The following is a 14,532-nucleotide window of genomic DNA, read 5'->3' as shown; positions in this document are numbered from 1 at the left end:
TGACCAAACAAAACAAGTGCAATCGTTATTGGAAGTTCTGCGTCGTGTGTTAGTACATGCAGGCGTGTTGGAAACCGTCTGGAAAGGAAAAACACCACAGTAACCATCACCGTGCTCGAAATTCGTAGCTCACTTTCGTCAAATTTGTCCCGTTTTTCTGTTTTTTACACGAGGAAAACAAGCAGCTAACTACCACTGCTCATCAAACCTTCGACCGCACAGGGAGGCAATCGGCCATTTTGGTTTCGTCTGTATTATTGATTGTGCTGGGTTGTGAAGCTGCTGCTGCTGGTGGTGCTGCTGTGCAACGTCGTGGTGTGCGTTTATTTAGCCCCGTGTACACGCTAGCTCTGTTGTGCATGAATATATATGTAGATATATAAATATATATTTATATATGTGTATCGGTAGCAAACCCTGCAGTAGCAGTTGCAGTTGCAGCATAGCGTGTGAAATGTGAAATGCATGTTGATAATCTGCCCGAGCACCGCGTGGTTATTGAAAAGTTCGTTAAAGGAAAAGTGCAAAATAATCCTTCCGCCAAGGATAGACACGGCCAGTGGCAGAGACATACCAATTCGCGCAGGCCTACACGACGGTGTCGAATGTGTCGTGAGACAAGCGATTAGAAGAAAAAAAAATGTGATTGTCACGAAAGGGCGTGTAGTGATATTTTGACAAACCCACGAGAATCATACGATGCGAATGGTTTTGATTCTTTGACAAACAAGGCGCCTAAAGCGAAAAGGGTAAACAGAAGCAAAGCATAGTGGCCGCAGCGAGGTGTGCGACTGGTTTTATATTATTTTACGCTCCTGTTCCGGCATCCGAGAGAGCGTCCGTGTTGATAGTGTGGTTGTTTTTTTTTTTTTTGGTGGTGCCAAGCTGCAGAAAAATCGTCTCATTAGCTGGTGAAGATTTATCTGGCCATAGCTGAGATTTTTGATACGTCATTATTGCTTCGTTGGGTCTATTGCTCATCCCAGTAGCGGTTTCTTCGTACAAAATCAAGCTGATTACGGTTTGCTTGGCTGTTTGTACTCAACGATTCATTCGCATTCCGTTACTCCGTTTAGTTCATAAACCTCGCGAAGTCTTCAGTGCGCTTTTTGGTTGCCGGCGCCTTAAAAAAATCCCCTGCGACGAGCATTATATTTCATCTTGCATTGACGTACAAAAGCATCGAAAATGAAAAGCGATATCATGGCTATGCACCAGTATTCCGTGTCCGGCAAAAAGGACATCCTGCGGGAGGTCGTTATCAAGTACATCGATCATTTTTATCCAAAGTAAGTGCTCCAGCCTTAGCTTCGTTCACTAGTCTATGCTTGTCCGGTTGTATGTGAAATCTGAACCGCCCGCACTGCGTTAATATTGCATTTGACGACCGAGCAGAATGACCTATACCCTGTGCTATATTTCGAAGAACCAACGATTCTTGCACTCGCTCGTCGTCAGTTGCTGCCCGTAACCATGGTGGAACAAATAAATGATCGAGGGAGAGCAGGGGTTTTCCTTTTACTATGTTTGTTTCTTTCGTCCCACATTGCTCCGATGACAGTGAGAGTGAATCGTTGGGAGAAAAGTGAAAACTGCTGTACGCAACGACAAAGGCAAACTTCGCCAATGCGACTCCATCGCCATGCCATGGGGAATGGAATAAAATGGCCTCCGAAAACAATAATCGCACACTTTCGAAAACTCTGGAAGTCCCTTTAACGGTGGCTTCGGTCGTCGTACAGTGTGTTGGAAGTGAAGTTTTAGAATGGGAATTTTTGCGCTCTGCACTGGTGCAACACGCGCTGCTGCACCAGCATCGTAACGCAACGGTAGGAAAACCCAAAACCACCCCGCGTTACCCCCCGAAGCAAGAAAGACGTGTTTGCGCAATATCTGCCCGCTTGTCCGTCGGCTCACACTCGCACGTCTTGTCGCGGGCCGCGCGCATTCGACGATTGTTGTTACGGTGGAAGGAAACACGACTTGTGGCCGGGCACCACCACGGCCACATCTCGCACCGCTGGCAAAGGTGGCTGAAAAACTAATAATCATGCATCAAGCTCTTGGTTGGAAGGGTGGAAATATTGATTGATGCCTTTCAGCTCCCGAGACGACCGTGTGGCCGACGAGTGGGGCCAATGTTTAAGGCTTGCACAGTTATGGCCCTTTTGCAATAGCGATCAAAATGAGTCTCATTTTTGCATGGCTGGCATTTGAAGGGGGGGCATACAAAATGTGACACACTAATCGATTTCCTTTTCGTTTTCATACTAGCAAGAGCAAATTGATGCGCCCATTTTGTGGAGGAATTTGCAATTTATGGAAGATTTGGCGTATGATTTAACTGACATTGCAACATCGATAGTTTTGCCAATCTTTGGGTTTATAGATTTAAAGTATAGCAAATGGATAATGATGATGCCTATGGTAAAATATGTGTCAGGATAATTTTATTTCAGTCATTGCTATTACATTTCACCAAAATCGTCAAAGACCCAAAGACCGCATACTGTAATCGCTTGTAAAAGATTTTTTTTTTGCCGCTAAATTAAAAGAAGGTGAACTCTATATTGTGTGAAATAAGGACAATTGTTGCTTATGATTGCAATTGTTGTAAAAAATGTGTAACTTTATGTGAACATATTGACTAGTTTCTACCTTAATTGGCTTTTAATGGATCAATCACTACAATCAATTGTATTAGTTTAGTTTGTAAAAGTAGTAGCTAGTAGATAATGTGTGATTTTCAAGCGAAAGTTAACGCCATTTCTGCTTTTATTGACATAATATATTGTTACAAAACAATGGCACAAATGTTTATATTTTTTAATTTTACTAGAAAGTGGTATCTAATTTTGATATATAATGTGTTGAGCTATAGCCATAAATTGATGAATTCAAGATATAAATTTACGATTCAAGAACAAAATCTATCGGCTATGAATGTATAATCGAATCAAGCACAAAAATGTTCACCTTTGAAATTTTTGAAAAAGTTACCAAACTGCATCAATTGTCATTAAAAGCTTCTTACGAAGCGAAGGAAAAAATCCGTATGTGCGTAAACAGTCTCACTAAATTATGCACGCGATTCCAAATCCAGTTCTTGGCATACCGTAAAGTGTTTTGTGTTTCACTATCAATCTCACCGTTTATCTTATTCGCTTGCGCGATTCAATAAGTCAGACACGCCACTCCCTATCTATCGCCAGATAAGTAAGGGAGGTTATTTTGAGATAAGTGTTTTCTTGGAGAATAGCTTTTTAAGTTCTGTTATTTATAATGTTACGTATTGCATTTGCTTGCAAATAACTTTCAGGGTAATTTTCGTTTGACATTTGTTGTTCTTAACAATGAAAGAATTAAAAGAAAACGTCCAAAGTAACTAGCAAAACCATTACTAAACTATCTCTTATCAGGAACTATCTAGCAATGCTTGATCTTGTATTGCTTAAGTACACAAGGTTGTCCAAAACTAAACGTTACCAGCCAAAACGCTGTCGATAAACTCCTAATGTAATGTTTACAAGCTTCACAGTCGAAACGCAGTTTTCCCACCAATACATTTTTTTTTTCGTTCGCTTCGTACGCGCATTTAGTGTGGAGCGTGAATTAAGTCGAACAAATACGCAAAGAGTTATTTAATTTCCACTCACAAGTGTGAGACACGTAAATCAAGCAAACAGGGGCGCGAAAAGCATCGAATCGTGGATCGAGAGAAGTGGAGAATTAATAAAATGAAAACATAACAAACCAATTCGAACTGAACGATGAAAAAAAAAGCAACACCGAAAACATGGTAGAGATACAAAACACTCAATACGCGCACAGATGGTTTGCCATCGTTACTGAGTGCCCATGCAGAAAACAGTAGCGTTTGTTTCACGATCGCGATAAAACAAAAGCATCGTTTCGCACGCGGTGAATTTAAAAAAAAAAAAACCTCTCCGCACCAACCCAAATGGGGCTGCAAAAGTGGTGGTGCAAAGCAATCGCTCACCCCGGTCAATTGTGTGATTACTTTAGGCGCTGGTCGTGCGTTCCTCATTGCGCTGTTTATACTCGTACTCCATTTTATTGGTTTGGCATGTGCAAGATTGCCTTTACACGATCAAAATCGATACCTGATCAGGGCTAGTGGTATTCACCGATGCGACTGCGTTTGCTGCGATATTTAAATTTTAAATCCGATCCGGTGATTGCAAAACGGGTTTTTTTTTATTTGGCCTCGTGATGACATTACTAAATAGATCGCTGCTGGTTCTGCGTGGTGTTCCATGGAGTCTTCACGAGACAAAATCTGTACACGGGTTCAATTGAAACTTACCCGTAACAGGCTGTTCTGTTAAGCAGACCCGCTTGAAAATGATCAGAAAAGTCAACTATTACAACCATGTGCACACACATAAACAAGTGTTTATGATGATTTGCGAACACCAAAATCAATCTGTCCAGATGTAAGTAGTTGACCAGCAGCAAAAATATCATTCTCTGTGCACAACCGTCATTGAATCCATCGAAAACCTTCCGTTTCACTGCTTTAGTACCGTCAATGACGTAGCGGTGCGCACAGTGTGACGAAACATAATACCGGCGCTTGCTTTACGCCACATGTAACGGAGGGTAGACTCACATGTGGCAGAAGTTTGCAAGTGTTTTCCGTAGGCGTGAAAATACGAAGAGGGAGAAAAATATTAGCGATCGTGATGTGATCATATGGTGAATAATTCGTGAACGAGCAAAAGAGTTGTTCAAACACATCACCTGGTGTCAGTGTAAATACTTTTTTTTTGTAAGCTCCTGGGTCAATAATCGAAACGGCGTTGTTTGAAACGTTACGTCATCCTCAATTTTATTTAAATCTCATTTGATGACTCCTTCGACCAGTAGTGTATTGGTTTGGGATTTGATTGGGGTGTTTCTAAAACCAACAAAAAGATAGATTAGGCTTCTCAATATCTCTATTATCTTAATTATCTTCTCATCAACGTTTCTAAGCATTTGAAATGAACGAAAAGAAAGCAATGTTGAAACACGTGAAGTGTGGTGTAAGATATAATCTACATCAAAATTCGCTTCGTAAATGATACAAGCGTAATAATGACGAACATCAACCAGGTATTTTATGACCTAGACAACGTTTTTCGTACTGATATGGGTTTCGTATGTTTTCTAATCTGCACACAATTAAGTATTTGTTACCAACAGTTTATTTTTGGGTTCGTTTTTTTTTCGTTTATATCTTCGAACAGTTCAATTGATGTGACTTATTTACAGCACAGCACAAATCACCAACTAACTTATCTTTGTTTCATTTATTTCAGTGCTTCGGGAACAAGTGCGGTCGCCATCGATAACAAAATCGAGCAAGCAATGGTAAGTTTAAAAAGCGCTTTCAATTTATGTTCTAGGTGAACGTAAAAGAAAACATGTCATTCTATTTTAAACGCATGCAAGTAACGCGACAGTTGCTTGCTGATAAGATATGAAGAGAATCATATCTTATTTTACTGTTACGGTATATTTATAAAAGAACACGTAATAATTTCGAAAAGGGAAAAAGCTTGCATCTACCGTTAAGAAAGAATGACTAATGTCAAGTTACACGTTTATGAATACTGTCATGAATCATTATTTAGCTTATGAAATGTTTTGAAACTTCTACACAATTGCTTAGTCCACCGACAACTAAAATATCCTAAAATTATCCACACACAAAAAAACTGAGCTAAAATTTGTGATTAATTTACCAGAACTTTGAAGTTTGAAATCACTCGTCTCAGTCCCATGATGTCACGTGGCGAAGAAACGAGTCTACTGTACGTTACGGTAAACAGTTCGTCCATCATGGTTTCGAGACCGTGCACATGTATTCGTGCGTACCAAGGGCTTATCACCGTTTCTTGTTGGTTGAAGGATCCGACGAAATGTTTACTTGAACTGCTTTTTCTTTCCCTGTTTGCTTGTTTTCCATCCCCAATCTTACTCTGGAGCATCGAAAGGCAGCGTAAACAACGCGCGATGGTTACCTATTAAAGATGGCTCTACATTGCTTGCCGATGGTGGAACCGGTTATGTAGATTTGGCCTGCTAAAATATTCACTAATGTACAAGTTTTCTGTTTCTGTTTTCAATTGCACAAAGCTTTACGAGTACCTTCATCAACAGCTTTGATTATCTGTTAAAATTATTTTCGTTTTTATTAAACATTATGATGATAATAATCATTGATTTTGATATTCATGAAGTCATAAACGTGTAGATGTGCCTTATATTTCGTCGGTGTGCATCTCCTATAGTATGGTCTCATATAGTGTACAAATCTCAACAGCTTCTGGTTCCTCCAGTTGCATTGACGTGTACTTGATCGTCAAAGTGATAACAGAATTTTTGTTTATTTTTTTTTTTTCAATCCTATGTTTGACACCATTTTCAAATGTACTCTTTCAAGTCGGGAGGATTTTTCCCAAGACAGTGATTGTTCTAGGGCAGTAAACAAACTATGCTTGATGGTGGCAATGAAGAGATTTTTTTATTTACACGATCTAGCCTCCTGTTTACATTGATGAGTTGTAAAGTAATCATTTTGCTTTACAATGCGCTATTGCACACTTGTTTAATGATGCCTTAACTGAACTTATTCTGACATATGTTGAATAATTGCATGTTAGTAATGCAATTTTTATAACATACAAACAATAATTATATTTATCGCAAAAAAATATTAAACTATCATATATTTCCAATTCGAAATGCTTTGCAGACAAAATAAATTTTTCAAGGCCAGTGTGGTGCCGTGGTCGGGTCTTTAGTCTAATAAAATGGACCGGTCTGCCCCTTTTGGCAAGGACTGACTATCAGGCTACGCGGCAAAAATGAAACCTAGTAAGCCATTATATAGCGAGCATGACCTAGTTGGTGGTTAAGCCAAAGCGAACGAATATTTACTTTTCTACAGTCTAGTCTCAAGGTTGCAAACAAAAAATCTAATCGAATGCTGAACCCACCGAACTTTGATATCGAATAAAAACAGGAACAGAACATGCCAAATTTCAGTCTTAATTATCGCTAAAGCCTATTGATATTTTTAGCTTATCTATCCGCGTACTATCTTGAAACGAGCATGTATAGTGTAAAAGTTTGGACCCGCAGCTAGTCATTCTTGTTGACGACCACGTTTTTTACTGGTCTATCAACCGGAGGAAACACTCTTTAGAGCCAAACACACTCAACCTTGTGCGGTGTTTGGCTGCTCGACAGGCACCGAGTTGTAGACTCCACATATGCACATAATGTTGCAGTATGAGAACGAACACATCAGATGCACTTTCTCCATTTACCCAGCGGGACCGAGATTTGGGAGGATGTATGTGCATGTGTACGAATTGTTACTGGTGCGCTGTCTCATTTTTTTTTGCCAACATAAAGCAGAAAAATCCTACCACCTCAAATAGGTCAATCCAATTAAGGATAGGGGCGCTGTACCACCACGATGCGTTGTCTTTCACATTTTTATGTTCTTTGAACGAATGCTATCCATGATTTTTTAACGAGCATTTATTTTCAACGGCCAAGGATTTACATGGACCTATCGATTTTACGATCCACACCGTATATAGGAGCGACAGCCTGAACTTAAAAAAGCAGGTTAAACTAAAATTAAACTTCATTCACAACCATGCAGCTGGGCTGGGAGCTGAGCTGAGCTCCGCAACCTAAAAATCCTGTTTTTTTGGGTTTGTTTTGGTCAAATTTTTCCAACTTTGCTATTATACTTCTGTCACCTGCGTCTTTGTGGTAGCTTTTGAAGCACTCTATTACTATTGTTCGTAATATCGGTGACAGTAATTTCTTATCGTACGGTTACAGGAACCGTGACGCATCTGATCGAAACATAATTCCAAAACACAAGATCTAATCAATGCATAAAATGGTCTTTGTTGCACCTTCCTCATATATATTACCGTGGGGGATTTGTTACTGCCGTCCGAACCGCTTCACTCGGCGTGGGACTCATCAAAACAACGTTTCTTTCATTGCTGATATCTCACCATCGATAGGGTCGTCTTAGCCGAGACAGTCTGGTGGAGGGCAGATTGTAGCTCGTGATTGTACACGGCACGAGAAACTTCAACACCGAGCAAACTTGATGTCAACTGGCCGAAACCAGTTATTACAAGCGAAAAGGCCAAGCCCCAGCACCTCATTACAAGTCTTATCAGCAGCTGCCTAGCGATGTTTGTCGTTTGAACGTTTCTTTTTGCATTGTACAACAAGAAGCTTTGAGAGTTGGTAATCACATCGCTGTTTTTTTTCAATCTATTGAAAACAGCCTATGTGTTGTTTATACCCCTTCGAAATGACAACAATTCTAACAGCGAAGACTAGAAATAATTACTCTGTGTCTCACATTCGAGGTAGAACTTTCTGTTTTGTGGACGAGAATAGTAAAACATTCATCTTTGAAGGTAATTCCTCATAAAATACCACATTCAATTGGTCTTAATTAGTAAAGGGATGAAAACATGTAACAGTCACATACGAATGTCCATACCTTCGCGGGCTTTTCCACTATCATGTATAGTGGGCTCTTATTTTGGATAAAACGAAATATCAGAAGTACTGTTACAGTACAAGTACAACCTTTATACTTTTGCTCATGGATGAGTGTTTGGGACGTATACGCCCAACATGTGATACTACGCGTAATGACCTTCGCATTGCTTCTAATTCATCGGTGTGACAAGAGAAATGTCTTACAGATGGAACATTGGTAAGGAAAGGAAAGATTTACAACTTCCAACAAAAGCTCTGCCACTCTCTTCTATGCACATATTTAGAATCTGATTCCACCATATTCGTGTTGAATGTTGATAGGGATCTATTCTCTTTCGCATTTGCCATTCCCATTCGCCTTTGGCAAAGGACTGGTAGGACGTTCCACCGGACGCAAGGCAAGGTGGGAACATCACATCGCTATCACGCCATGGGCTCGTGTTTGTGCGGTGTACGATTAAAAGGTATATCAGCTTACAGTCAAAGGGTGTAGAACGTTCGTTTGCCGTTTGCACGAGCGGAACTGCAATGGTAAGAGCACACAAAAGAGAAAAGTGAGAGTGGTGGATAAGCTGTAATGATGCACCGAGCATTCCGATAAATGCGGCTTCACCATATTGTCGGAGCGCGGATGCATTTGCTCCCCAATTTTCCACGACCATTCTCACATTTTCCTACCGAGACCAGCCAGGCCTTTCGCTTTCGAGCAATTTGAACCCATGAGAGCTACGGACTATGTGCTGAGCGAAAAAATCACCTTTTGAGCGAGACATCCCAATGTGTGCGGCTCACTCACGCACTAGCTCTCCACATGAGCTCACCCAAAAGGGAAACGTCGCCTATATAACGGGAGAGACAGAGAGAGAGAGAGAGAGAGAGAGAGAGAGAGAGAGATAAGAAATCAGTAGAACAGCTAAACAGCCCCCATTAGAGGGAAGGTTGTTTGTGTCACAGTAGGTCCGTGGGAGATGATGATTGTTTGTGCAAGCAAGCTGCACCGCTCCTGACGTGGAGCTCTGTGTAGTTCACCATAAAACTGCTCGCATCCCACCGCCAGACAGTCAGTCGCCGTTCGAAAGTCTGTCCGGATCGTAGCAGCAGCATTATTCATTTCGGTGTTGGGCCGTTCTAGAGCCTCAAGCAGTGCCGGGAGACAATAAAACCGGTTCGTGGTGAGACCGCAAACAAGCACAGTTCGCAAGATAACAACAGCCGGAGGTGCAAAGATCGAATCAGCCTGGTACACGAGCGATAACGCTACCGAAAACCCGTGAATTGTGCCATTATCAAAAAGCGATCGTCCTTGAGTTTTTGAGTTAGTCGCAGCCGATGAACTTGCAGTGCGAATAAGTATTAGTCGTGTCTGTGTTCGCATCTGCGTCGTCTTGGGTACAGGTAGAGGTGTGCGAAATCGAATACCGGTGCCGAATCTCACCTCACGCAATCACGTGATCCAGGAATAAAGTGATTTTTTTTTTGGCAAGAGCAACACCCTGAGTGCTAAAGGGTTCATAAACACTACAGTAAATTACTAGGTGCGTCGTAGTCCGTTACTGACCAAGGAAAACTTCGTTAAAGTAATAGACATACGTCAACGGACACGTTTTATCGACTAAAGTGTTCGAACAACGGGAGTTTAGAATGGAAACCCTTCCGGCGATAAACAATCCATATCCGGCCCTATCGACGGTTCTGAGGCAGCAGCTGCAGCAACAGCAAGAACAGCAGCACCAATCGACGTCATTGGCGGAGAACTGGCTGTATGAGATTAAGCAAAAGGGCCAGGACAACACCTACTACGTGATGGTGCAAAATGTGAAAGTAAGTCGGCCGAATCGGACACTCCTTGTATCCTCCAGATGGCGGTACATGTGCAACGAACACGTGCAACAGCGTCGCGTATCAAATCAGAACGCGTATCATTAAGTCACCATCGAAGGCAAGGTGCGATTGTGTGTGATTTACCTGTGCGTTGTTCTACGCTCACCACAGGCTACCGTTCGGTTTCTTGGTGCTCATTAAATTTAAATTGCAGTGGCATGGTTGGGTTCGATTACTATTTCGCTGAAATTAAGTCCGATAACCTTCACCCTCCCCACGGGGAAGTTGTGGTAGCATATGGAGTGCGTAGTTAAGAATGCGGGATAGTGTGTGCTGTTGATGAGTCATTGGTGTTTGGTGGAAGGGTTATAAAATACGCTTTTTGCCTTGTCAGCATACACCTCAATTTCTGCTACTCTTCAACCGCTTTAGTCCAAAGCGGTGGGGCGTCTCAAAATACATTTCTTCTGCCAAGAAAACTTCTCCCCGTGGTAGAGAGATGGAAAAGAATTTGGCACAATTTAAGAAAAATTACATTTTAAAGAACCCCCGATGGAAGTATGTATTTCCTAGATCGGTTCACCCGTTTCGCACCTGTTGTGTCCACCTTTTTACCGACCGAGGAGTGATCCCTCGGTCGTGTGAGTTTGCCACAGGTGATATTTCATTCATATCGGGACACAGTTCGGCCTCCTTGTGATAGTCCCTAAATCTTGGAGCACATTAAAGAACTTCTCTGACATAGATTCGACTTATTACTCGCATCTCTAAACACACACCCTGCATAATGTGGTGCCTGGTGTAAAAACTTCGTTCCCTTTGCTGTTCACTTGATCAATCAACGATCAACCCGAACGCGTTGGTGAACATATCTCAATCGAGGCCACGGAATCTTCCATTGCCGCCGATCGTTTCGCGTCTTCACCCATGTGGCACATACCATTGCGATGCTGCCGTTGTTGACGACTAGCTGGAATTGATTTTAATTGAGCCAGGAGAACCAATCACGTCCCGCTAGCGCGCTGCTCCGCAAATGTATATTTCGCTAGTTTTAAAACGATGCACACCCCACGGAAGGCAAAAGTTTGTTTCGAACGATGGCGTGAATGGAGCAAACGGCAACAGCAGAAGCACCAAGATATAAATAGAATATGTTAATCTGTGTGTTTTCGTTCCCGCAATCAATCGGCTCGAAAATAGTTCATGCTTTCTGCGCCCTCCCAGTGTGTAGCACCGTGGCCGGCGGTGGGCAATCGAGATTGGTCCAGGGTGAAATATTTTTGTTATTTGTTTTGTGAAATAACCGATAACTATTGCGAACGACGAATGCAGCTGCTTTGACACACGGTACCAACTGAGCGTTCGGTTTCCGCTTAGCGAAAAATGTTCACTGATAATTGAAAATAGAAATGACTGCTGGTCGGTAGCAAACAACCCTCCAAGCATCGATTTTTGAATGCCCATTGACGGGTAAAGGTGATCTTTTGGATGACAAAAGTTGGACGTTCGGGAATGAAAAATTGGCGATAAAATGTCTTCCTCATTCTACCTGTTTTTGTTACAATCATGACGTAGAGATTACTTATCGCGTTGCAGCAATAATGGAAAAGGGGTGTACAAGGGTGCGAATGAAAAGTGTAAGGGGTTGTTTTGCTGCTTCGGGGAGAGTATAATCAACTGTGTACAAAAACGGTGAACTTGCTAGCGCTAGTGAACAGACACACGAGTGGTTTATCTTATCTGTGCATCTGTTTTTTTTCTGGGAGTTACAAGACATGTTTTTGAGATCGTTTGTTCCTTATTGTCGATGTTTTTCTGTATGGTTTTTTGAACCGGTTCCGAAGCGAATTGCTCAAAAATGTATGCCGGTTTACGATTTTGATACAATTTGGCGTGGCAAATGTAAGGATTTCCCTGCATTACACACGTATTTTTCACGTCCTTCCAGCGGAACGCCAACTCTGCCACACTATATAATGGCAATTGATTGCTCTTCCGTCATGAAGTGTTTCTAAATATAGATGCCATTGATCGGATGCAGTTCAGTTCGGAACGCAAAATACTCTACTCTCGCCGTTTAGTATCAATTAGCATCGTAAGACAAAGCGGCAACCCGTGATCGAGTCCGCGTTCGATCGCGTTCGGCTACGTACGTGTACCGTGACAGTGAGATTCGTTTTTCCGCAATGTTGTCATGGTTTTGCGTCGCATTCGATTGGTCTTTGCTGCATCGCATGACGATCGCTGTTTGTAGTAGTAATGGTTTTATGTGGAGTGCGTAAAATATGGTGACGATGACGCCATCAGAAGCCTTTCTTTATTTTTTCTTCACTACAGTCGCGATCTCGTTCTCTGTTATTCGATAGTGGAGAAAAGGACATAGAGAACATTGTTCCTATAACGTGTTCAATTCCACAAACACCGGAAGTGCTGATGATTCAAGCGATTGCTAAACATTATACGCTATTGACATTCACAATGACGATCGTTAGATAGGCTGAGATGTGAATTTTTACTCTGGCGTGTAAAATTCTCAACTACTTCCGATTACATTAAGTAATTATACAATATGTGCGATAAGCACGCAAATAATTATCAACTATATTTTCGACAGTTTAATAAATAATTTCAATATAACGAACATCTAGTGGGAATTTAAATTTCAGCTTCTTTAATCTATTAAGTACAATGTCGTAATTGCTCACTATTAGACATTTGTAATAACGACGATGACTTTTCCACTTTTTTTAACATAACTTTTTTCTTATTTTAGGATCTGGTCAAATCGCACCTCATGTTTGCCGTGCGCGAAGAAGTGGAAGTACTAAAGGAGAGGATATCGGAGCTCATGGATCGCATTAACCAGCTCGAGTACGAGAACGGCATTCTCAAAGCGAACGCATCACAGGAAACATTGGCGCAACTGACCACCGGCGGTAATAGCGTGGCAGCAGCGCCAACAGTCGCAGCCACAGTGCAGCAGCAGGTTACGACCACCACTACCGCCAATGCCGGTTCCACCAAAGCACCAACCTCCTCGGCAAACCCTGCCAACGGTTCTGTTTCCTAAGCTTAGCGTTCCATACCAGCCGTTAGACGTACACTTGACATAAAGACTATTATTACTACTACTACTAACCGAAGCAAGTAGCATCATCACTGAGAGCATCCTATGCGTGTAGAGAAGCCGCAGATATTTCGGGTTGAAGAGCCGCCACTCTACGTACCTCGAAACTATTGGAACGTAATAGGTTTACATCCTGCGTTTTGCGATGCTTCTTCCTAGTCCAGCGGGTAACTGACTCTCTGTGATTGTTTAGGTGAGCGGACAAAAGTGTTCCCACTCCGACACTGGTTGTCTCCGGGAGGAGGAGCCTTAACGTGAGCTGATGCTTTTCAATACAGCAACTTCAATTCCAAGCCCCTGTTAGTATTAACGTTATTGCACACCGAGACCCACGGATCTTGTTTGCACATTTGCTCGAAAGTGGCGATTCGCGTTGCCTGCCTGTTCGGGGGTTTCGGATGTAGCCGCAAGGTGATTGAACAATTAGACGCACCCACGACTCACGGATAAGTCTAAGGATCTGCTGAATGAGGACAATGGAACGTTTCGTTTAGCTTATTCGACTGCGAACGATAGCGCAAATGACGCCAAACACACCAGAAATTCGAAGCAATACAAACAAGCGGTCGCGGTTGCTTCAATTGTGCAGACGAAGCACGACTAGTGAAGGAATCCTGAAAGAAGAATCTAACATAATGTTGCCAATGGTAGTTGAAAACAAATAGCTAAGCATTCTCAAACCCGTATGAAGCGTAGCACCACTTCGTAGAAGTAGGGGGGTAAGGTAATGTTTATTGGTTAATGAAGCTAAACCATTGTATCACCTCGACTAAAAAAGGCATCGAGTAAAACAGCGAGGCGACCGGTAAAAGTACAGGCCTATTTAGTTGAAGCGGTTGAAGAATAACACACATACGCATACATACACAAGCAGTTGTCTAAATTTTATACGGTATAGCTTGGCGCACGAAATAAATGCAACCAGATTTGTATAGGGATGGAAAGACAAAGGTTAGCGAAACGTTACAGAACGCGGAAAGAAGCCAACAAACGGAACTGAGATACGTTAAAATGTGATTTAATGATAG

At 42.0% G+C, this 14,532-nt stretch overlaps 1 protein-coding gene across 1 annotated transcript in view; it reads left to right on the top strand.

Annotated features, from left to right (window-relative positions):
* LOC128711106 (protein bunched, class 2/F/G isoform) overlaps positions 1-13,447 on the top strand; it is a 41,350-nt gene extending 27,903 nt beyond the window's left edge. The window contains exons 3-4 of the mRNA XM_053805970.1: positions 5,325-5,376; positions 13,151-13,447. Coding sequence (XP_053661945.1) covers positions 5,325-5,376; positions 13,151-13,447 — 349 coding nt within the window. The remainder of the gene's footprint in view (positions 1-5,324; positions 5,377-13,150) is intronic.
* Positions 13,448-14,532: the final 1,085 nt, after the last annotated feature.

Source organism: Anopheles marshallii, chromosome 3 (genome assembly GCF_943734725.1).
Source record: "Anopheles marshallii chromosome 3, idAnoMarsDA_429_01, whole genome shotgun sequence".
Taxonomy (NCBI): Eukaryota; Metazoa; Arthropoda; class Insecta; order Diptera; family Culicidae; genus Anopheles; species Anopheles marshallii.
The sequence above is the reverse complement of the archived record's forward strand: the minus strand, read 5'-3'. Positions and strand labels throughout refer to the sequence as shown.